The sequence below is a fragment of the Meleagris gallopavo genome, chromosome Z, assembly GCF_905368555.1.
Source record: "Meleagris gallopavo chromosome Z, MGAL_WU_HG_1.1, whole genome shotgun sequence".
NCBI classification, from domain to species: Eukaryota; Metazoa; Chordata; class Aves; order Galliformes; family Phasianidae; genus Meleagris; species Meleagris gallopavo.
Window position 1 is genome coordinate 54,615,369 of NC_139435.1, and position 22,568 is coordinate 54,637,936.

General features: G+C 40.4%; 1 protein-coding gene across 1 annotated transcript in view; it reads left to right on the forward strand.

The window, feature by feature from the left end:
- Positions 1-22,171, forward strand: part of NRG1 (neuregulin 1) — a 461,683-nt gene extending 439,512 nt beyond the window's left edge. The window contains exons 9-14 of the mRNA XM_085213119.1: positions 2,992-3,015; positions 7,616-7,718; positions 10,194-10,320; positions 11,400-11,530; positions 12,046-12,249; positions 16,564-22,171. Of these exons, the coding sequence (XP_085069245.1) occupies positions 2,992-3,015; positions 7,616-7,718; positions 10,194-10,320; positions 11,400-11,530; positions 12,046-12,249; positions 16,564-17,215 (1,241 nt within the window). The 3' untranslated portion in view covers positions 17,216-22,171. The remainder of the gene's footprint in view (positions 1-2,991; positions 3,016-7,615; positions 7,719-10,193; positions 10,321-11,399; positions 11,531-12,045; positions 12,250-16,563) is intronic.
- Positions 22,172-22,568: the final 397 nt, after the last annotated feature.

The following is a 22,568-nucleotide window of genomic DNA, read 5'->3' on the forward strand; positions in this document are numbered from 1 at the left end:
ACTACTGAAAGACACATGTGTATATTGACTGTACCTTGGCTTCCAGCTTTCAAAACTGTAGGACATCCTATTACAGCCAAGAAGTGATGGCTCTTAGGGTCCTCACTGACACAGTCATCTTCAGCACTGCAGCTATACAGTTGCTCTTCCCTGATACTTCCCACCACTGCAAACAAAAGGAAAATCAAGAACAAACGGTCCTGGAAGCTTGTCTGGTAGACCCTCTAACATCCTTTCCTTGAGCACAGTAGTTGCACTTTCTACCAGGTATTTTCCCCAAAAGCTTTTCCAGTGAGAAAGGGCATATGTGAGAGATACATAGTAGGTGCTAAATTCCAACGAGTTAAGACTGTTGGCCAGGAGTTTGTGCTGCACTCAGAAATGTCAGAAGATACCATAACACCAGAAGGCTTTTTGCTGCAGTAGTTTTGACTTGAAGGTTCATGGTCCACCAACGTTTTGTAAAATATAAGAAGATAGCCCACAGAAGTGTTACAGAAATATCTGTTCCATGTAGATGTACTTGCTGTGTTTTAGTGTTCATACATTCATTCGCTTGAAGACAAGTAGGTAAAGTAAGTGTAGGAAAACAGGAGTAATAATTAGTCTCAAAAGTTCAGGCTACTTTTTCTGTACCAACTCTGTAATGCAGAACAATCCTTGGACTAAGAAACACAGCAGTGCCTTGGATTAATAAAAAGCTGAAGGCACTTCTTTAGGGCATAATCACAGGTAAACTATTTGTCCTTTTGAACAACTCAGATGGGCCAAGGATCTCATTCAAAGGTCTTGGTGGCTTGTTTCTTCACTGGCTAATATTTCTATATGTATTGTGGATATAGAACAACTTGCACATAGTACAGGCAGTCTCAAGAGTCAATTGAATGTAGTCCCTGTACTCCTGGAGGCAAGTTTTTCAGCATGAGAAACCAGTTTAATTTGTGATCATTTCAGATCTGCCATGTTTAGTGAGCAAGAGGGCAGTCTCAAGAGGGTCAGTGGGAAATTTCTTTTAGATAGCTTTGCCACATACTCTCAGGATGTATTTGGCTGAGAAATTAAAGGAGGAATAAGGCAAAAGTTCAGTAAAATGATATTCTGGAGGATGACTACAGCACTGTCATTTTTTCAGTCTTTCTACATTAACTACTTCTTAAGTCCATTTTTATGTCATTCTGCAAGTTCAATATTTCTCAGAACTCTGCAGCTATGTGAAGTTGATCCAAATGGTCTGGTCCCACTGTCAGGTGCAGTGCCTTCGCACAGCCCTCCCTATGTCCGAGGCTACCAGGTTCCTAATTCTATGGGGTGGCCACTCCAAAATCATGACTGCTTAGTGACTATGGTACTGCTGTCATGAGTGCAGCATGCAGTTGTAGAAAACCTGTATACTGGTTATATACTGGATGCAGCATTTCCTGGCATCGTATTCTGCAGGCATTAGACACCAGTATATCCAGTGAACTGCAGTACTAAGGCACTTAATTGGAAAAACCTGCATTCCTTTATTCCTTCCAATTCTGCTCCACCAAAAATCACATCTGAAATAAAAAACGATTAGTTAAAAATAATTAATTGCATTTCATTTTAGCGTACATGGACAAATACTGGATAAAAAACACATTGTATCTAATAAGTATGTAGCAATATTGGTTTAAATAGGAAAAGATCAAAAGTGATGACCTGTTTATAAAACAGAACTGCTGGGATATTCTGTTTTCTTTTAATCATGTCTATGCAATGTAGCTAGGGATAAGAAAGATAAATAAGAGCTATTTTATATCTAGGTTTGAATAAGTGATGCATGTTTCTTCAGCATGTTTTCTCATTAGGGCTTTCAGCCAAAATATATTCCCATTCTAAGTACCAATTTCCCGTTGAATTATTTCAAATAGAAACTGCATGATATGAATGACTTCCCCCCAAATTAAATTACATCCAGGCAAGGAGTTTTATGTATAAGTAAGCATAAATACATCAATATATATGCATGGGCATGTCATTCATTTTATCAAAGACTTAACCAAGCTTTCTATGTAACTAATGTATATCATTAGCAGTGTTCATGTAGGCATGTAAAAATGGCTCTTTAGGAAGAGACTTGGGTGGATTCCAGCTTACTTAACCCTTAAAATATTACTGATTGGCAGGAAAGAATTGGCATTCTTGATGTGTACAAAAATCCGTTTGATCAGATAATTAGGATTGAATTTAAATTGCACTGCATTCAAAGACAAAGTAAATGAGAACTGCTATGATTATGGAGCTGGACCCATGGGAAGGGCACATGGAGGATGGAGGTACCAGGATATGGGAGTGCTAATTTTGGCAGGTGATCTGGTGGAAACTGCAGTAGCCCCTGCACCCTTGGGGTCATGCAGCCAGTCAATGGGTTATTCTGATGAAGGCAAAGAAAAGGGACTGGCTCCTTTTCTTCCAGAGATAAGAGCCATGCTGAAGTCAGTTTGCAATGCTGAGAAGGGGTCCTGCTTCCCAGCAAGTGGTCCCAGACATCTCAGAGCAGCAACTGACAAGAGCAAGGAACCACACAAGAGGGACAAGAGCAGGGACAGAGGCTGCACACAGCCCATCTGCCAGGGAATGCTGCTCCTTGTAAGCCACCCTGTGCCCTAATGCTCCCATCTGAAAACACCCAGCCATTTCACATGGCATTCTCGAGCAACAGCTCCCTTCATCTCAGTAAAATCTTTAAGGGTTAATGGTTCCCATTGTGTTCACTACACTGTGGCTGTTCAGATACCCTATACATGTTTTGGCGTGTAACACTTACAGAAGCTCTGATCTCATAGCTCACAGGGGCTCACAAGCACTGCCCATTTGACCACATGCCCCTTTGTCCTGTTTCATATGCAGACACAGAAAAGCCATATTACTAATATGTGATTTGTTTTTTGAGTACAGTGTATTGCTCTTTTCTGAAACTTTTTCCTTTTTCTTTCTTTTTTTTTTGTCAACTTTCTGCATTGGCAGAGCATCTTGGGATTGAATTTATGGGTATGGACCAATCATTCCTTATAGCCTGCAGATTTTAGAGCCTGAGAGATAAAACCTGTTTTGTTTTTTTTTTTTCCTCACCTCCCCTTCTCAATTCTTAACCAATTTCTTTATGCTTTAGAAGGGATCATACAGCTATAACAACAGCCCTTATCAAAATGTTAGTGGAGATCAGTTCACTAAAATTGTAATAGTAATAGGATATTCCAGATCTAAGGAGATCTTGGAATTACTGAAGAAATTTTAGCATAGTGTATATTCATTTTTCTGCAATGTAGTTTTTACTAGTTTTGATATTTGCTTTTACTGAGATCTTCTACAGTTGCCTGATTTCAGAAATGCTGAAAGCATTAAGCAGAGTGACTAACTAGTCTATGAAGAAGGATGTACTGTTATAGGCACTTAAAATTCTGCAAATTTACAGCTTTGAGCTCTGGTTTCCAAGAAAAGTTTTATGTGTAAACATACAACTAGGTATGTAAATAGGATGTATATGCACAGGTATGAATGATATGCATGTATACATACATTTCTGTAGATCTGCAGATAAGCTGTAGGTCTGTAGATAAGACTGGAGATTAAACGAAGATTTACAGGAGGTTTACAGATCCTGAAATCAGCAGATATGTTCAGTATTATTTGTAACAAAGCCAACAATTGCACCAAACCAAGAACTTTGGCAGTGGGTAGTATTATTGTGATATGCCTTAAAGAGAATAAAAACACATCTTCAGGACCTCTTCATGAAGAGACTGTACTTACCCCACTAACATTGAGTGAGCAGAAATGTGAATAATGCATCTCTTTAACAGGCTAACTCTTGGAATTCAGGTCAGGTTTAGAATGGAGTCTCCTAAAACTATTGGCAAATGAGAAGAACTAAGCATTGATGGTATTCATACAATTTTAATTCATATTCTTATTAACAATGTCCACATAAAATGTCATTAGCTTTAGCTGTGAACTATGGAGAAACCATAACAAATCTAAATTTAGACAATCTCTCACAACCCAGTTTATTATTATTATCACAAAATAGTATTAATTCTAAGTCATAAATACTAACTTGTACTAGAAGACACAAGGCTACATTAACGTATGAGAAATTATACTGAAATTCTTTAAAAAAAAACTAACTTGCAAACCTTGCTTTCAATACCAGTGGAACCATCTCTTGGAACCGAATTCTTTAAAAATTAAAACAAAAATGAAAACCAATGCTAGAGAGCTGCAAAAAGAAAAGTTTTAAAATATAGCAAATTTAAAACATTATCAATTATGTATAAATTAGGGTGAAGTAAAATTAGTTACGTAATGAGCATGTTTGAAGGGCTGCACGTAGAGGGATTTAATAAACGTAGAGGTCTTAGAACCATGGAATCATAGAATAATTCAGGAGGCCTACTCAGGCCTCTGGGCTGTGGGTGCCACTGCTATAGACACTCAGGAATACTTGGGGAAGACCGAGCTCTGTCAGGTCCTCAGAGCTGCCAGCCTTTCTGCTTCTGCTCCCATTTTGGGGAGTGCACGGCAGCAGAGCTGTTCATGTGTGTCCCACTTGGCTAGGTTGTCCTAGCTCTGACAGATGTGGGATTTGGCCCTTGAAAGCAGGTCCTCAGAAACCCACAAACCCACAGATGTGGCAGTACCGGAAGCATCACTCACAGCTTTACCCACAGCCTGGTTCCCTCACTGCACCCTCCTTCCACGCAAGCCCAGGAGAGTTCACATGTGCAGCAAGCCTCAGCCCACTGACAGCATTAGCAAGGTGATCACCAGCTTGTTTGCAACAGCCTTCGCTTGCAGTAACCCTCCTGAGTCAGTGCAGTTTCTCCCCAGTATAAACAACCAAGCAGACTTTCCACTGTTTACTTAATCTTCCTCCTCTCCCTTCCCATCAAAGGAAAATGGGTTGAAATGTATTTATCCATTTTGCTTTCACAAGCTAACAGCTGACAGCATGACCAAAAAAAAAAAAAAAAAAGAAGTAGCTTCAAAGCATTTCATATTTGCCCCTAAATTGCTTAGTGCAATTCTCCTGTTTCCTATGACATCCTTGTAATACACCATTTCCATGGCTAACTAATAAGCGCTTTCAGAAGGGGCATAAATGGGAAGGAGATCGAGTGCCACTAACTAGCTTAGGTGAGGAGTTATGCTGTATGAGAAATCCCTTCAGACTCTGCTTCAGCCTTTTTTTTTTTTTTTTTTTTTTTTTGTCCCTGAGCTTTTCTTCACTCTTTTTTCCAGTATCAAGCATGCTGTACCAGGCCTGCAGTTGATTTCTCAACCCTTTAACCTTGTCTTTCCCTGTTTTTCCCCTTCCTCTTTTTGTCCTCATTTGATTTGGATATTCAGCCTTTTCCTCCCTCCCTTTTTGACTTTCTGTTCTTGGAGTTATTATTTTTTTTCTTTAATACATTTTTGCAGCATCCTAGTTTTACCAAACTCACTTCTTCTCCCCACTCCCTTGTTAATAATCAATGCTATTAATTTTGTCTGACAGCGCTCATGACCTGTTTGCTGGTGTTTTGGTCTACAGTGGGTTTGGCTTGTAGGAAGAATTATTTCTATGGGAAAATGTATTGTATCAGAGAAATGAAGATTTCTTTTCATTTGGTGATTTGTTGCATGGAAGATTTGCCATCTGTCCTGAATCTCTGCAGTGAGTAGCTGCTTTGAGACTGGAAAAACTTGGAAGGCTAATGCTCAGCTGATCTTTTGAAAATCTCAGCTCTGGATGTTGGGTAGTATCTGTGCTGGCACCTAGCCATGCATCAACAGTTGGCTATAACATTTATTAAATTAATTAACAATTATTTTAGTTAAGTTAATTACAGTGACTGAAACCACATTTCTGAAACAAAAGCTTCAGCAATCCCACTGCCATCTTAGCAGTTAGGATAGATGGCAATCACCTTTATTATCCAAAACTCCACACAAATTCCAGGATTTTGATCCCTTGTTCCTGCTCAGAAACACAGTACCCTGACCTCCCTTCTTTCCCAGAAAGGAAAATAGGTGTGGTCTTGTAAGCTGTCACAAATCCCCGTCCTGAGCTCTTTGCTCTTATGGCCTATAATTTTTAAACTGAACTAAATAAGGGCAGGATACACTCTGGTAGAATGAATACTCTCTCCACAGTGAGGAGGGTTTTCTCCTAAGCTGACAGGAGAGGTACCTTCTTTTGCTGGTACATTTTTCATTTCTGAATGAAGTATTGTATTCCGTAATGTTTTATCTCCCAGCTCCTTTAAGCTTTTTTCAGGTCAGCATTTAAGAGATGCTGAGCTTGGACAGAGACTCACAGTATGTGTGAGGGACCAACATGTAGAGATACTTCTTTGTAGCACCTGGTGAATAGTCCCACAGATCTTTTATGTTCTTGTTAAGTCTCTCTGGGCAGGAGCAGTACTGACTTTTATCCCCGTAGTAGTGTGGAGCTATGTGGCTTTTATTCATTCTTTTATTTGTGATCACCTGTTGGTGTTCTAACTGTGGTCAGTGCTGCAGTCTGACTAATACCACACCAAATTTTCCAGGGCAGGTTTTTGGGACTGTCAAAAATAAGATTTGAGAAAAACCCAAGCCAGATACACAATTTTCTGCTAAAAACAGGAATGCAAATTTGCATTCATAAAAGCTGTCTCTTGTGTCAACACAGAATGCATGTCTCCATTTCAGAACTTCTTATGTAATGTTTCCCCTGTACAATACGTGCTGATGCTCTCTGCCAAGAGTGATCAAGACTGGAATGCAAGAGTAGATCCAATCCAAACATTACTGGTGCTACTAACATCTTTATAGTAGTAAAATATGTCTCATGAATGAGAATCAGCAAGAAGCTCTCATCGCTGAGCAAGTTGCCACTCTAGATAGAGCAGTTCATTAGCGAACCATGAAGAGATGCAAGTTAAAATGCAACATTTCTCTGATACAAGACACATTTTGTTCCTGATATTGCTGTTTTTAGAGGGGCATGGGAGAAACTTATGACCAGAGCTCAAAATACACATTCATTTCCAATGGTAATATGATTACAAGCCAAGCTCAAGTCTCAAATGTAGAAGGATATTTTGAAATCTCTCCTGCAAAGACAACTGAGATACTAGTTGGCATGGGGGCAGAGGGACATTGGATATGAAAGCAGTTCAAAAAAGATAGCAGGAAAATAAATTTATCTAAAAGGTCTATAAAACTGGCCTTCATTTCAGCTGTCTTTGCAGAGCAAAACTTCCCAAGCATTTGCAGATTTATATTATTATGTTAGTGTGTTGCATTCTTAATTCCAGTAAATGCTGTGTGTTTGTCAACTGTGATGTTTTCTCTTATATATTATTCTTGTTGACTTAAACAAAAAGAGATTACTTTTGACTGTAATTTTATGGATGATCACTCATCCCTCATATTGTGTAAGAGCTTACAGTGTAGTCCTGTTCTCCTTGCAGTCAATAAAGAGTTTGCCTGAAGTGTGGTAGATGTGTTTTGGTGTGGCTGTGTGAATCTGTGCAGTGGTATGTAGCATGTCAGCTGTTGACAATGTGTTCCTGGCCAAGCCATCCTCCATGTTGTGACCTTCTCTGTTTTTGTCCCTTTCTAGAAGCTGAGGAACTGTACCAGAAACGGGTGCTGACCATAACTGGCATTTGCATTGCTCTTCTAGTAGTTGGCATCATGTGTGTGGTGGCCTACTGCAAAACCAAGTAAACTTTTCTTTTTTATACCTATGGTTGTTGATCAGGGCTTCTCTGTTGACTGTAGCTTCTACTTCTCTGAGCAAAAGGTTTTAACTGGGCTTTTCCAGAGTTGAACTGAAGAGACAGCCCAATGATCAGGGATCTATGGTTCAAACAAGGAGGGTGCAGCTCTCCATGTCAATCAGCAATGCAAAAATAAGATAGGTATCTGAGAGATCTCTCACCATTCATATGTGACTCATCAACTTGTAATTCATTTATCACACACTCGTGTTTATTCCTGGCTGGATGGGAGCAAACTCCAACAGTGGAATCATGTTGCTAGCCAGCAGTAAATTTTAAAGATCAGCCTAGTTTGTTTATACTCAAGAACAAGATTAACAGTACTAGAAGTTACTAAACAGCAAAGGCCAAAGAAACGAATGTGAAAGTGCTCCCAATGAAAAAGTAGATGCTTTAATGCATTCCTCGAGTCTCTGTGAATTACTGGGGGTGATTCTTGAACATGCACAAGAAATTGTGGACTATAAATTATACTAAACATCGGCAGGATTTGTGCTGCCAAAACTTCTGGTTGCCCTTATAAATCTTCACACCAAAACACAGAAAACCCTTATCATTTGTATATGCATGTAGATTTACTGTTGCAAGGCCTGACTTGCAACTGACTTGTTTTCCTTGCAAGGTCTACCAATAATGAATGTGTTAAAAACCTAGGGTGGGGGAGATCATTTGCCCCTTCAGTGAGTGCAGCCACACACATGCAGCGCCTACCCACAACCTTTGCGCCAATGGTCAGCTGGGAACTGAGAACCACTGAACATAAATAAAGAATCAGATCAATTACTCATTCTACAAATGGCAACAGCCAAACCAGGGTAGCTAAACAAAACATTTTGTGATCCAAAGTTCATTGAAATCAGCTAAGGCATCTCAGTGACTTTAAATAAACATTTAATCAGATACAGTTTTCTATACAAAATACCCCCATAGTGGATGCCATGTCACAGTCAGTCCCAGATATCAGCAATCACTGCTAGGCAGAATTGAAGTGTTTTCAAACACAGCTGGTTAGAATGAAAGTGCGTTGCCATTCATGCTCCTCCAAGTGTTTTGCTGATACCAGACATCAGTTAGATGTTCCCCACAGGCCATTTCTTCCTGGTAGACAAAAGCCTAATAGAAATCCTGGGATGGTGTCAGGAAAACATCAAATAAAATTAAATGGCTTCAATTTTGTAGGTGTCCTTGCAAGAGATGCTACTGGTCAAATGCTAAGGCAACATATTCTGGCACAAGTCTCAATTCAGAAAATCTTCATTTTCAAGTCATTTGCATTAGGAAAGGCTCTTCAGAATTAGTGAAGCACATATTAGCATTCTCATTGTTCTTTCTCTTCAGTTTCCTGGAGGAATATGTTTTTTTAGCTAGTGTTCTTTTACTAGAGGACAAATGACACACATGGAATTCCACAAAATGAAAATATAATGATCACTGAAGTTGGGAAGTAATGTGGATACATTACAGAGGTAGATTCCAAAGCAGTAAGTGCCAGGATATCAGCCCCATAGACACTGGAACGAAAATCCCTCAAAAACTCACTTTATCTACCAACTCAGGGGACTTAGGTCATCCTCAGGTGCCATCAACATGGTTCTCTTGAATGAATTAGCAACCCTCGCATCTATTAATCACTAGGTTCTAGAGTTAATCTGATGTTGCTGCAATGAAACTTTCCAGAAACTGCCAGGATGGCTGCAGTTTCAGGCGTACCTCATACACCCACTCACTTGGTACTATTTCTGAGGCTTTCTCTGCACTCTTGACTTCTTTAACATGTCTGTATGCAAGGGGTATATCTGGGGTAAGGATATGAATCCCACAAAAAAATGCATAGCTGCAGTATCACAAATTAGCCCCAGTCCTATCAATGCTTTTAAACTTCGCCACTGTTAGACATGTCAGCCTGCCTATGAAACAAAGGCAAAGCCAAAGAGAAAGCAGAAAGCAGGCTGCTGGTACACCTTGCCACTACTGCTGACAGCCACTGGCAGGCCCTAAGGTGGAGGCTATCCTGTGCAAGGTGGCAGCTCTCTGTATAGTAGGGAGCAGATAGAAGCCTGATCATGGCTGTGGAGCAGTGGCAAGGTGATCCTTCCTCCTTCCCTTTGGAGTGCAGCAAAGGGCTTCTTCTGAGACAGAACGTGGTTTGGAAATGGCCTCTTTCTCCCTCACACATTCTCCTGTCCCCCTGGCCTGCTGACTGCTGGACAGGTGCCCACACATCTCTCCCTACTGCAGGTCCCCCCAGCTCCAGCTGCAATTAGTGCTGTGATCTTAGAAGTGACTCTGAAATCTTGAAGCAGTGGGGAAAGTTCTGGCAAGAAAGAGTATTTATATTATTGTTATCATCATCGTCATACTGAAAGATGCAGCTGCTTTGCTTTTGTCTATTAAAACCATTCCATGTTTTATGTACAGGAAGCAGAGGAAAAAGTTGCATGACCGTCTTCGGCAGAGCCTTCGCTCAGAGAGGAACAATGTGATGAACATGGCGAATGGGCCTCACCACCCCAACCCGCCACCAGACAATGTCCAGCTGGTGAATGTAGGTTTTACTGTCCACATTTCAGCCTTGTTTGCCAGTGCCATGGCAAATGCCATCTACAATATGAACTTACACTTCAGGCTCCTCAACACTGTGCGTTTCCAAGGAGCAGTGCTAGTTGTGATGCCCAGTTCTCCATTCCAGTGTAACAGCAATGCAAAGCTTTTTACACAGAGTGGAAGGAGTTTAGCACTATCAACTTCTGCAGCAGCTTAAGAGGAAAAGTTGGTGATGAGTTAGGAAAAAAAGCAGCCTCATGTGTAAAAGTCTGAGTGAGATCCTCACCTGGACAATACACTGGCTGGGGATATGTGGCTTGGGCCAATAATCCACAAATATCCCCTTGGCTTTTGTCAGAGCACAGTGTGGAGAGAGCCATTCAGCATCTAACCCTTCATCCAAGCTCCTGGTTATGTTAAGGCTGCTAGCCTTAGCGAGGGCCAAGACACACTTTTAGAAGAGCACAGCTTGTAATATTTCCCCTCAAAAAAGCTAAATCCATGCTCAGATTTTTAAGAGAATGGAAACAAGGAGTTTTCTTTGAGGAAAATGGAGAGTCCTACAGTAACAGCCCCTCTGGTTAGATTAGTAGGGCTCTAAGCATTTTGTTCAGGAGATTGAGCCTCCAGCTCCATCTCACAAGTCTTTGGGTCGTTCTGTCAGTCATTCCTTGTGCTGCAGCCATTGGCTCTGAAAGTAGCTATTTCTTGCCCAGACATCTTTAGTTCAATGAACAATTGCCACTGTTAATTAACTACTGCTGTCTTGTCCATCGGACATCTGGTACCAATGTGTGGATTACCTTTCTAGGTCTCCGTCCTTGAGGATATCTCATTTCTTTCCTACATATGTTTGTTGCCTGATTGTGATGCAGCCTTTTGCTAATTTTCTTATTTCTTTCCTTCTATTTTGATTTTAGATGTGATATGTGTACATGCAAGTGCTTGAGTGTGTTAGTGCAGGTTCTGCCCGTATTTGGGTGAGGAAGTTTGTGCTCTTGTGTACGTAACTATGTCTGAAGATGTGCTGTAAATTCCATTTTTTAAACTTGACATTTGTATATTGTTTTTTTTTTATAGCAGTACGTTTCAAAAAACATAATCTCCAGTGAACGTGTCATTGAGCAAGAAACAGAGACCTCATTTTCCACAAGCCACTACACCTCAACAACACATCACTCTACGACAGTCACCCAGACGCCTAGCCACAGGTACTAGATTGGAAAGTAAAACAGCACCTGTATTATCATCCTGTTATTGCAGTGAAACAGAAAAGATGTTTAAAAAAAAGAAAAAAAAAGCAGAAAGAAAAACAAAACAAAACAAAACAAAAAAAGGAAAAATCTAAGATCCACTTACAATGTTTTCATTTAATGACTATGTCATGTCATGTCACCTAGATAATTATCTTCCCAGGAATTCACAAAGTGTTTTATTGACTGAATGCCATTCCAATATTTTTAGAGCTGATTTCAGTATATGCCAATATCAGTGACAGCTCTTTTGTTTTAAAGACCAGTCTCCACTACTGGAGACAGGAATGCCCTTCTTCTTTCCTTTACCCACACATGAAAAATGATGTCAGTGTACATGGATTCCTATAATTTAAAAAAAATTACCAGCCCAAAGGCTGTGCTGCACATCCACAGCTGCGTCAGAATCCTTGCTTTCCCCTGATTAAACTTCTCCTCATCTCACACTGCTCTCTTCTCATCCTTTCCTCCAGCTGGAGTAACGGCCATACTGAAAGCATTCTCTCCGAAAGCCACTCCGTTCTCATCAGCTCCTCAGTAGAGAATAGCAGGCACACCAGCCCAACAGGGCCACGAGGCCGCCTCAATGGCATTGGTGGACCACGAGAAGGCAACAGCTTCCTCCGGCATGCAAGAGAGACCCCTGACTCCTACCGAGACTCTCCTCACAGTGAAAGGTACCACTTGCCACCTACCTCACTGCTTCCAGCTAGCAGGGTCTCCGCGAGAGTTTCCTAGCTTGGGATCGTAGGAGGAAACCCAACAGTGATGTTTATGTAGGGCATACCTTCCCACCTTCCCTCTTTCATGAAGATGGAAACTTTGGTACTAGTCTGAAGTCTTGGGAAAGCAGTTCTTCCCTTCCTACTCTGTATCTTTAGCTGCAGTTCACATTTGAATAAGCATCATCGAAGTCATTTTTCAGAAATTTTCAATGCGAGGTAAAAATGGATTTCTGACTGATTCTTGGTTACTGTGGAATTTTATTGGACAAAAAAGATGGGGAGAAATGAAAATATTGAACCTTAAGAGGGTGACAAGTACTTCTAAGAGTACAGATATTTACCTGCCACCTACTTTCTAGAGGATTCTAGATCTTAAACCCATTATCTCTTTTGAAAATTCCCCTTGATATTTTATTAAATAAAATCAAAGAACACAAACTGCAAGCCGTAAGAACTGAGGTCATTATTAGATCAAGAGTAGCCAGAGACATAGCTGGCCAATATTTTTACAAAAAAGTAATTTTTTTTTTCTCTGGAAGACTGATTCTGTCAGTAACTAAGTTCTGCTTTAAAGTGTACTAGTTGTAAGAAAACTTTCACTGAAAAACATTTCTGGGTTTGAGGCTGAGAAACAGAAGGACTGAGGAGAAACACTTGAAGAGGGCTTTTCTCCCAGTAATCAAAGACTGAAGAGAAAAAAAGAATGGTCACTAGACTAATGCTCTGAACACTGTAAAATCACATGGAGTTTTGATATCGTGGGTTGTCCATCATGTCAAAAATGCAACTAGGCAATCCACAGAGAGAGTAACTTGTGTAGGAGACTTATTGTGGTTTCTAGAAAAATGAATCTGCATGTACAGCAAAAGCCATTTCAATGGTACTGCTGCTACACGAAGAACAATTGCTTAGCAGCAGGAGTGTAGACCACAGATATGGGCCCTCTGAACATAACTTGTAGGCCACAAAGGTCAACAAACTGTCTCTCTTATATAAAATTTACCTGGTATTTGCCATGCCATTCAGTTTTCAGGATAGGTGGCTCATACGACATAAACAACCATGGCCCCAGTCCAGCAGAGTACTTATTCAGGATTAACATTTAACTGTGTGAGTAACCGCATTGAAATCAGTGGGATCACTCATGCAGGGTGAAACTCGATGTGTTCTTTGCAGGGTGAGGACCTACAGTATTAAACACTGCACTGTGCCCTACCTAGGAACCAAGTGGGGTGCACTGCCACATGACTACCGGTAGCATGTAATGCAGCTTTGTGTATTTGAACATACATATTTAGAAGTGCAGATCATTCAGCATTTCCGTGCTCATGGCCTTGGACATGTGAAGTCACACCCTAACACATGCTGCATAGACTGTAGGGGGAAAAGGAGGTGTTTTCAGAGAGAATGAATAAGGTTTTTTGTCAATGACGGCGTTTCTTCAAGATTACACTACAGGTGAAATCGAGCAAAATTTCTGTGATAATTCACCATGCACTGGTGGCTTAGTCTGCACCTGAAATGGCTGTGAATTTGGCATGGCAAAAATAGTTTTCCAGGCTTTCAATTAGGCCTCTTCTATTTCTAGCAAGCAGATGATTTCTGAGAGATGGATTGTATGCATATATATATAGGGGAGAAAATGAGAGTTATTTGCAACTAAAAATGATTCTGAAACATAAAAGGAGCATATGAGCTGACAAGTGACTTCCTGAAGCAATCAAATGTTGAATTAGCAAATCAAGCCTGTGCGCATCCATCCTCCAGGCCCCAGTTCCCTCACAATCTTGAAATGAAATGAAACAGACTTTAAAAGGGTCTCTTTTGTGTGGCTCTATTCTTCTGTTGTATACCATGCCATGACCATGAACAGAGGCCTCAAGCATGTGTATTTTATAAAGTCCTTAGCCATCTGATAGGAGTGGGGCTTGTAAAATGCCATCTCTGCATGACAAGCTGGACCGTATGGTGAAGTTACCAGCACATAACTGGTTAATTGGCTGAATGTGTATGCACTTTAATCCCTTTTCGCTGAGCCAGTATGGTTGGCCAGAAAGCTGGATAAGTCCATCACCTTTTAACCTTCCTTTCAGGATGGACTATAGCTGCCTATATTCAGCACCTGCACCTTATCTTGAAGACAGCAGCTTCTTAGTGCTGTACAGTTACACTGTGTGGATCTACGCCAGGAACACTGAATGCGTAACACACCAGCATGAGTAATTTACACTGATGAAAGTGTGCACATACATTGCACTGAACACTTAACTAAATGCATTAACAGTATCAGATCAACTAAACTCCAGTGCGTCAAAGCTGTACCAGCTGGAAAGGTAGAAAGGCTTCAGTTTTTCAGACAACACCTATTTTAAAAAGTGAAAGAGATAAAAAGCTCACTAATGCAAGGAGAAATAAATAACGATTTCATTCATTCAGTGCACAGACCTATTAATTTCTATCTGCTCTCACTTGCAACCAGCTTGATTAATTCCCATGTATTACAGATTTGGTTTTGTGGTTTTTTTTTCCTGTTCCTCAGCTGATGTAAATCATGTACTTCTACTGAAACAGATTTACTGCACTTCATCACATCTGTTCAGTGTCTGTACTGGTTTCTCTTATCCAGTAACTCTTTGTTTTAAACAACAGGAATATGTTGAACTGAGTCACAAGTTGGATAAGAAAGTTTGATTCAGATTTATTTTGGTACTTTTGGACTCAGATTAATAAACCACAAATAAACTTCATCAACCACAGCCATATAACTTGTCTCAGTTGGCCTATCTAAGAAAAGGAGATAAGTTTGGACAGAGCTGAAACTCAAGCACATGAACACAAGATAAGACCAAAAAGCAAATGCAAACCATGCAAAATGTCATGCTGGACATTGCTCCCTCAATCAAGAAGTTTCAGGCTGATCATCATGAATCAGTGTGACTTCATAGCATCACACAGAGCTCCACTGATCCAAACAAACTCAAAGTCCACTTCCTTTGAGATAAGCAGTGTGGCAGCACCAGAGCTTCACTTTCATATATTCACTTTCGTATATTTGAATCTCCTTTGACTACACTCCATCCTACAAAAACTTAAGAAGGAGCAGGTGCAAATTTTGTAGAGCAGCCATTATCAGTAAGCCACACTGTCTTCTCTATCAGCATTTGTTCCCCGAGGACAGCTAAAGCACTAAAGCATCATATTTAGACTTATGAAGCTATGACCAGAGCCTCCTGTCTGAAGCTTAGATACAGTCAAAATAGGCAAAAAAAAAAAAACAAAAAAAACACATATGTAATAACAACATTAGTATGAAACATAATAATAATTTTAATCCTGCAAAACTCAAAGTTGTAAGGATTATACTGCACCAAGTCAAAAGCTATCATTTAACAAAAAAAAAAAGAAAAGAAAAAGCATTTAGATGTTCTATCTTGTTTCAAAATAGAGGCAGTGTTGTAAGACACCTACAATGTGGAGGTGATTTAACAAGTGCTCAGATAGATGCAGTGCCTGTTGCAGCTTGCTGGGGTGAGGAATGTCCACTTGCTTTTGAAATGCTTGAGGCTCTGTGCTCTCTAGTGTCCACCTTTGTAATTAAACATCCTGTTCTCATGCTGGATTCCTGGGCTTCCCTCAGACACTGGGCAGTCATATTTCTTTGCACATAGGCCAGCCTGCCAGGGAGGCTAGCTGCATGGAGCAGCACAAAGCTCTCACTAGACTGTGGCTCCTGATTTTGTCCAGCATTTGCTCCTTAGCCTGAGACAGTCTGGTTGCCAGAAGAGGGTGAAGCTGCAAGAGGACTGTCCCTCAAATCCCTTCTCTTCTTTCCTCTTATTCATTTGTATGTATCCCAGATTCTACCAGAAGTGAGTGCGGCAGACGTTTGAGAAAATACTTGCAAATCCATTTTGTTTCTGGCTATTCCCATATTTCTGATTCTCATTCCTGGATTCATTCCTGGAACTTATTCTGGCAAATAATTTACAGTATCTCCACAGATCTTTGGAGGTGAATAGTTCTGGGGGCTTTGCTCTGTTCCTCCTGCTCTGAAGCATTTTTCACCATAGTTCCAGAAATCAGAGGTTTTATAGGCTCATATGATGTAAAACTGATAGCAAAAAGAATATGTGAACACTAAGGATGCACATGAGGATGGTGAGGCCCCTCAGTGGTTCTCTGCCCTATTCTCCACAGCCCACATGAGCAGCCATGTTCGTGTGTCCCCGCTTGTGTCCGCAACCTTCTCCCATCTCTTTTTGTCAGGTATGTCTCAGCTATGACCACACCAGCTCGCATGTCACCCGTTGATTTCCACACTCCAACTTCTCCCAAGTCACCTCCATCTGAAATGTCACCACCAGTTTCCAGCTTGACCATCTCTATCCCTTCCGTGGCGGTGAGTCCCTTCATGGATGAGGAGAGACCACTGCTGTTGGTGACCCCACCGCGGCTGCGTGAGAAGTACGACAACCACCTTCAGCAATTCAACTCCTTCCACAACAATCCCACCCATGAGAGCAACAGTCTGCCACCCAGTCCTCTGAGGATAGTGGAGGATGAGGAGTATGAGACCACACAAGAGTATGAACCAGCACAGGAGCCTCCAAAGAAACTCACCAACAGCCGGAGGGTGAAAAGAACAAAGCCCAATGGCCATATTTCCAGCAGGGTAGAAGTGGACTCCGACACAAGCTCTCAGAGCACTAGTTCTGAGAGTGAAACAGAAGATGAAAGAATAGGTGAGGATACACCATTTCTTAGCATACAAAATCCCATGGCAACCAGTCTGGAGCCAGCCGCTGCATATCGGCTGGCTGAGAGCAGGACTAACCCAGCAAATCGCTTCTCCACACCAGAAGAGTTGCAAGCAAGGTTGTCCAGTGTAATAGCTAACCAAGACCCTATTGCTGTATAAGACATAAACAAAACACATAGATTCACATGTAAAACTTTATTTTATATAATGAAGTATTCCACCTTTAAATTAAACAATTTATTTTATTTTAGCAATTCCGCTAATAGAAAACAAGAGAGGAAAAAGAAACTTTTATAAATTAAGCATACGTATGTAAAAATGTGTTATGTGCCATATGTAGCAATTTTTTACAGTATTTCCAAAATGGGGAAAGATATCAATGGTGCCTTTATGTTATGTTATGTTGAAAGCAAGTTTTGTACAGCTACAATGATTGCTGTCCCGTAGTATTTTGCAAAACCTTTTAGCCCTCAGTTGTTCTGGCTTTTTTGTGCACTGCATTATAATAACTGGATGTATGATTTGCAAGAATTGCAGAAGTCCCCATTTGCTTGTTGTGGAATCCCCAGGTCAAAAAGCCCTGTTATGGCACTCCCACCCTATCCACTTCACCAGGAAAAAAAAAAAAAAAAAAGAAAAAAGAAAAAAAAAATTAAAAAAAAAAGAAAGAAAAAAAAAAAGCTGAAAAAATGACGAAAAAAAGCCTGTTTTCTTCTATAAGACATTTTATTTGCTTTCTGTATATGAAAAGATTTTTGTCTGCTCTCTGTCAGCCAAAAGGTTTGCTTCGTTGAGCACTGGGGTAATAGTAGATCCAACAGCATGCTACTATTAATTACAGCAGGATAACAAACAAAACAAAACAAAACAAAAAAAGAAAAAAAAAACTGCATTAAGTAATGTTACTTATAGAGAGAAAGAAATACTGTGATTTTAAACCAAATATATTATTAATCAAAGGTCAGCTTGTAATCACTAAGAGCTGCCATTTCATTATTTTCCAGATATTAATTGTTCTAGTTATCCCTTAGAAAATGGGTATAGGTTAGCTGAGGCTTTGAACCCAATACTCTACTTAAAATATAAAAAAAATTAAAAAAAAGAAAAAAAAAGAAAAAAAAAAGATTTATATTAGTTTAAGTTAATGGGGCAAATATTATAGTAGATATCTGTAACGAAACAAGGAAGAGATCTAGCTGGAAAACAAATGCCACTAATAAAAGTGCAATCAGTTTTCACCTCTATTTTTTAATGTTGATTTTTAAAAGATGATTTATTCCTTTTTTTCCCCTTAATTTTCTCCCTTTTCTTCTCCTCCTCAAAAAGAACCCTGATAAGCTTCTAGCAATACCTTGTTAGCATTGCTTTTAGAGTAAGGGTTGTTCTTGGACACAGAAATTACTTTCAGGGAAGAATTTATCTGCTGGAAGGTTTATAGTGGTAGGAAGTAGGAAGGACATAGCAAAAGCATGGAGTTCATTTCTAGTTGCTTTTATTGACTCCATTGTTCAGGGTGGAGGAAACAAGGCTGATGCAAAGTCCATTATGAAGTCAAGCACATGACTTGGGTTACAGCCATACTACACGTGGCTATTAGATATGAATGCCTATATAGACAGTCATGGCCTTGAAGTCTTTGGTTAGTAATGAACAAGAGTGCTGTCAGTGCTGGAGCTGTTGCACCCTTTCAAACAGAAGCAAATGATTTCTTTTGCACTGAATTCCTATCAGTTTAGTCAGGGTCACTCTGCCTCTTCTCTTCTTTTGATTTTTGTTGTGTTCAGTTGGCACAGCATAGACTCAGGATTGATGTGGAAAACAAATGTTTTTCCTAGACTCCGGGGATTCTGAAAATGAGAACATGTGTTCTACAGGTATTACTGGACTCTAAATAAGAGCCATGTCAAGAGAAAAAGAATTTCAGCCAAACTACACTCATCCTTTGGGCCACATCCTGGTCCCAGTTAAATGAAGAGAAATGAGTCAAAGAAATTTTGTGATATGTAAACCCAAGGAACTAAAGTCCTGACTCAGTAAATTGTTCAAGCATATGCTTATGCTAATCCCAGCAAAAGTTATCTTCAGCATGTGCTAGACTCCCATTGTTGCATCCAGCATATGCATAAAGTTGAGCATGTGCCTGAGAGTTTTGCTGGATACAGTGTCCTATTGGTTTGAGACCTGAAAGCAAAGTCTAGTAAATGAAGCTCGTTAATAGGAGGATGAAAATTAGCTAGTTTTTTATGGTAGAGATGAAGTGCATCACACTACTAAGAATGTGGAGGAATCCATCTAACCACCTTCAACATAAGATGAACCATAAACTTAGAAAAGGAAGAAAATGATGACAAAATTGGGTGCTAGGATGTTGGTGCAACATCCTAGTTGCTGCAAAAGATCAGAAAGCTAGTACAGCTTTGGGCTACATGGTGGCTGAAATAGCACTGCATATTTGAAAAGTCTGTGGCAATGGCGGAGCTTGGCAACTACAAACTGTCTGGACTCAAGTCCCTTTGCCATTTTTTCCCTAGCTGGCATGTACTTGAACACACTTTGCCTTTGCAGACCAGAACAAAAGCTCTGTACAAATTCTATATACCATACACTTATTTTATCCCCTTAGTCATGCCTATTTATCTGCAATCCCATGCAGCAGTCACTCCATTTCCCCGGTAACTGCAGCTCAGTAGCATAGTGAGCCAGGTGAACTTTATGCAGACCACCAGTTTCCAAAGGATTTGTGCTCTTGAGTTTCCAGAGGCACTTGAAAACCTATTCTTTCAGTAAGGCTTCTGATACAGCAACAATCTTGCAAGACAGACAAGGCAGAAAAAAGAAAGCAGAGGAACAAGAGATTTGTCCCCAAATCCATTTTAGTGGCAGAATAGAGATTATCATGCAGGGCTTCTGTAATCTCCTCCAGTATAGATTGCCTACAAGGCCAGCTCACACACAGGGGTCTGTGATGCCCCAGATAGATTAATCAGAAAGGAAAGGTAGCTTGCTTTGAAGTGAAGTAAATTATTTGACTACCAAGTAAGGTCAGTACAAAAGGAAGCAGCAATCATGTGCCTGGGAGCTGGTTACACACGACTTATTCAGTGTGGATCTAGGGGGAAATGTCACATCTCTTCTGTTGCAGTGCCTCAAAGTGTTGTGCAGTCTCTGCTCCACCCCCAGGTACATACAGTAGTGTGTTGTAGAGTAAGCATGAAACTAGGCTGGGGACTTCACACGGACCTAGGAACAAGAAAATACAATTGGGGATATGGCTACCTAAGCCCTTAGGTCTTTGGGGAGAGCCCAGCCTTACAGCACAACTCATGCAACAGTGACTTATGGGAGTTGCCCTAGCTTGGCACTCACAGAAGTGGGAGCAGGACACAGCCTCTCCCCTTGGGACTTGTTGTTAGCATACTGTGAGGATGGTAGGCATCGTCCACATCAAACAAGTCTGTACCCCAAAGTTAGCAAGTTACATGGCCACAGGTTCTGCTGGCGGGCTGCAGCCATCTCCAGCTGGCCTAGGTGCTGTGGACTGCAGTAATGCAGAGCAGAGCCAGCAAGTGCCTATGGGAAAGGCCAGCTCCCCTGGAAGATGTTCACTTCATTACCTGGACCTCTGAGTTAGGCAGTCTCAACATACTTGTGCCAGGTTGTTCGATTGTCCTCGTTTATTTCCATGTCATTTAATTTGAGTAATTTGAGCTGTGAGCTTCCCTGCCTGTTTATTTATAAGCAGAAGTTCTCCAGGATAAAAGGCTTCCTTTAAGGGTCTATAGCTGGAAGATGTTGTTCACAACCTGATGTAGCCTGCCTGTTCAGCTGGTATAGAACTTTGCGGCTCCACAGAAGTTTTATTGTAACAGAGAAAAATCTACTCCCTCCTCTTGGCCCATGTATTCCCTTCCTCACTTGAGCCACCCCAGCACCCCCAGATTTGAGAGATCAATCACTGCCTTTATCAGGAACCAGGGAAGCTCAGTCCTTCAAAACAATACTGCATCTCCCTACTTCTCTCACACACACCACAAGCAGTTACCTTGAACATCCAGGATAGCAAACTTGTGTTCCTTCAAAGAACACATCTCAACCTGTTGGACACTTCCTGGCTCTGCAGTGTGGCTATATACCATCAGCTGGGACTTACTTCTAGTAAGAAACAAAAAAAAAAGCACCTATGAAATGCTGCAGAGAAGGGCAGACAAAGAACATGGCCAATTATCATCATTTGTAATTCTCTATTCTATTGTAAATACATCTTGTACATACTTGGATGTTTTCATCATTTACTGTCTTTATGGATTATGTGTTAAATAAGACTCTCTTAGTTTATTGTGTAACACTGTAAATAACATAACGTCCTTTATTATTTATGCATAGTCATCTAACACGCGGAGAAAGTTATCCTCATATTATTTTAAGATATATGTCAAAAATATGTTGCATTTTTCTTTTTGCTTTGAAAAAAAATTGTAATATATCCTCTTTTTCCCCTCTTTTCCTTTAAAAGAAAAAAGAATGCTAATTTATTGTTCAGGAGAGAAAGGGGATGTAACTGAAAGGCAAACTGTTCAAAGAACATGCTATGGAAGCCACAAGCTACTGATAAACTAAAGAATTTATTATCCCAAATACAGCAATAAGTAATTGTTGATTTATTAAGGTTTTGTTTTTCATTTTAAGTAAAAGAGGTGCTGGATTAAATCGCTCATGTGTTGTACTGGCACAGCTGCTCAGCAGACTGTGTCAGGTCACTAGCCACCATCTTTCTGGATTTAAATGTTATCATAAAGATCTTGTTTTGCCTAGTTCCATGTCTGCTCTGGAGGCATTATGCATTGTGGGCCACTGTTCCCTGTGTTTTCTAATTTTTCCTATGGAGGTCTCTGGCAGACATTTCTGTTCCTAGGTAAAACAATCTAAATTCCTTAAATTAGAGTGTTTAGATTTGCCATGACCATTGTCACCAAGGTGGGGTGGCAGGGGAGGTGGGAGAGTGGGGGCTGCTCTGTGAATGTCACCTCAATGCTCAGCAACAGTCAAAATAAACAAATGCTAGGAATTATCACAGGGCATCACCATAACACAGTATAAATTCATGTTTAAATGTAATCAGTGGTTTTGGTCTTCTTGTCTCAGAATAGAAATAGTATGACTGGGAATGGTTTGGAGGGCAAAAAGTGTGACAAATACCTGGAGACAGCATGATTCATAGGACGTTGAGAAAACTTGGACTCATTAGGCTGGAAGAAAGGACAGTTGAGAAATGGTATCATAAAGAGCTATAAGAACATATTTATCTTGTAGAGAATAGGGAAGGACTGGTTGTACAATATCTTTTCCAATACAACAGAGGTACCTGAGGTATCAAACAAAACTTGGGTACCGTATTCAAAAAGATGTGGTTCACAAGGACACGGGGAATGCTAACTCTTTGCTGCAGGAGGTAGTGGATCTATAATGCCTCCATGGTCTTAAGAGAGGCCCAGATCTCATACAATAATCCAGG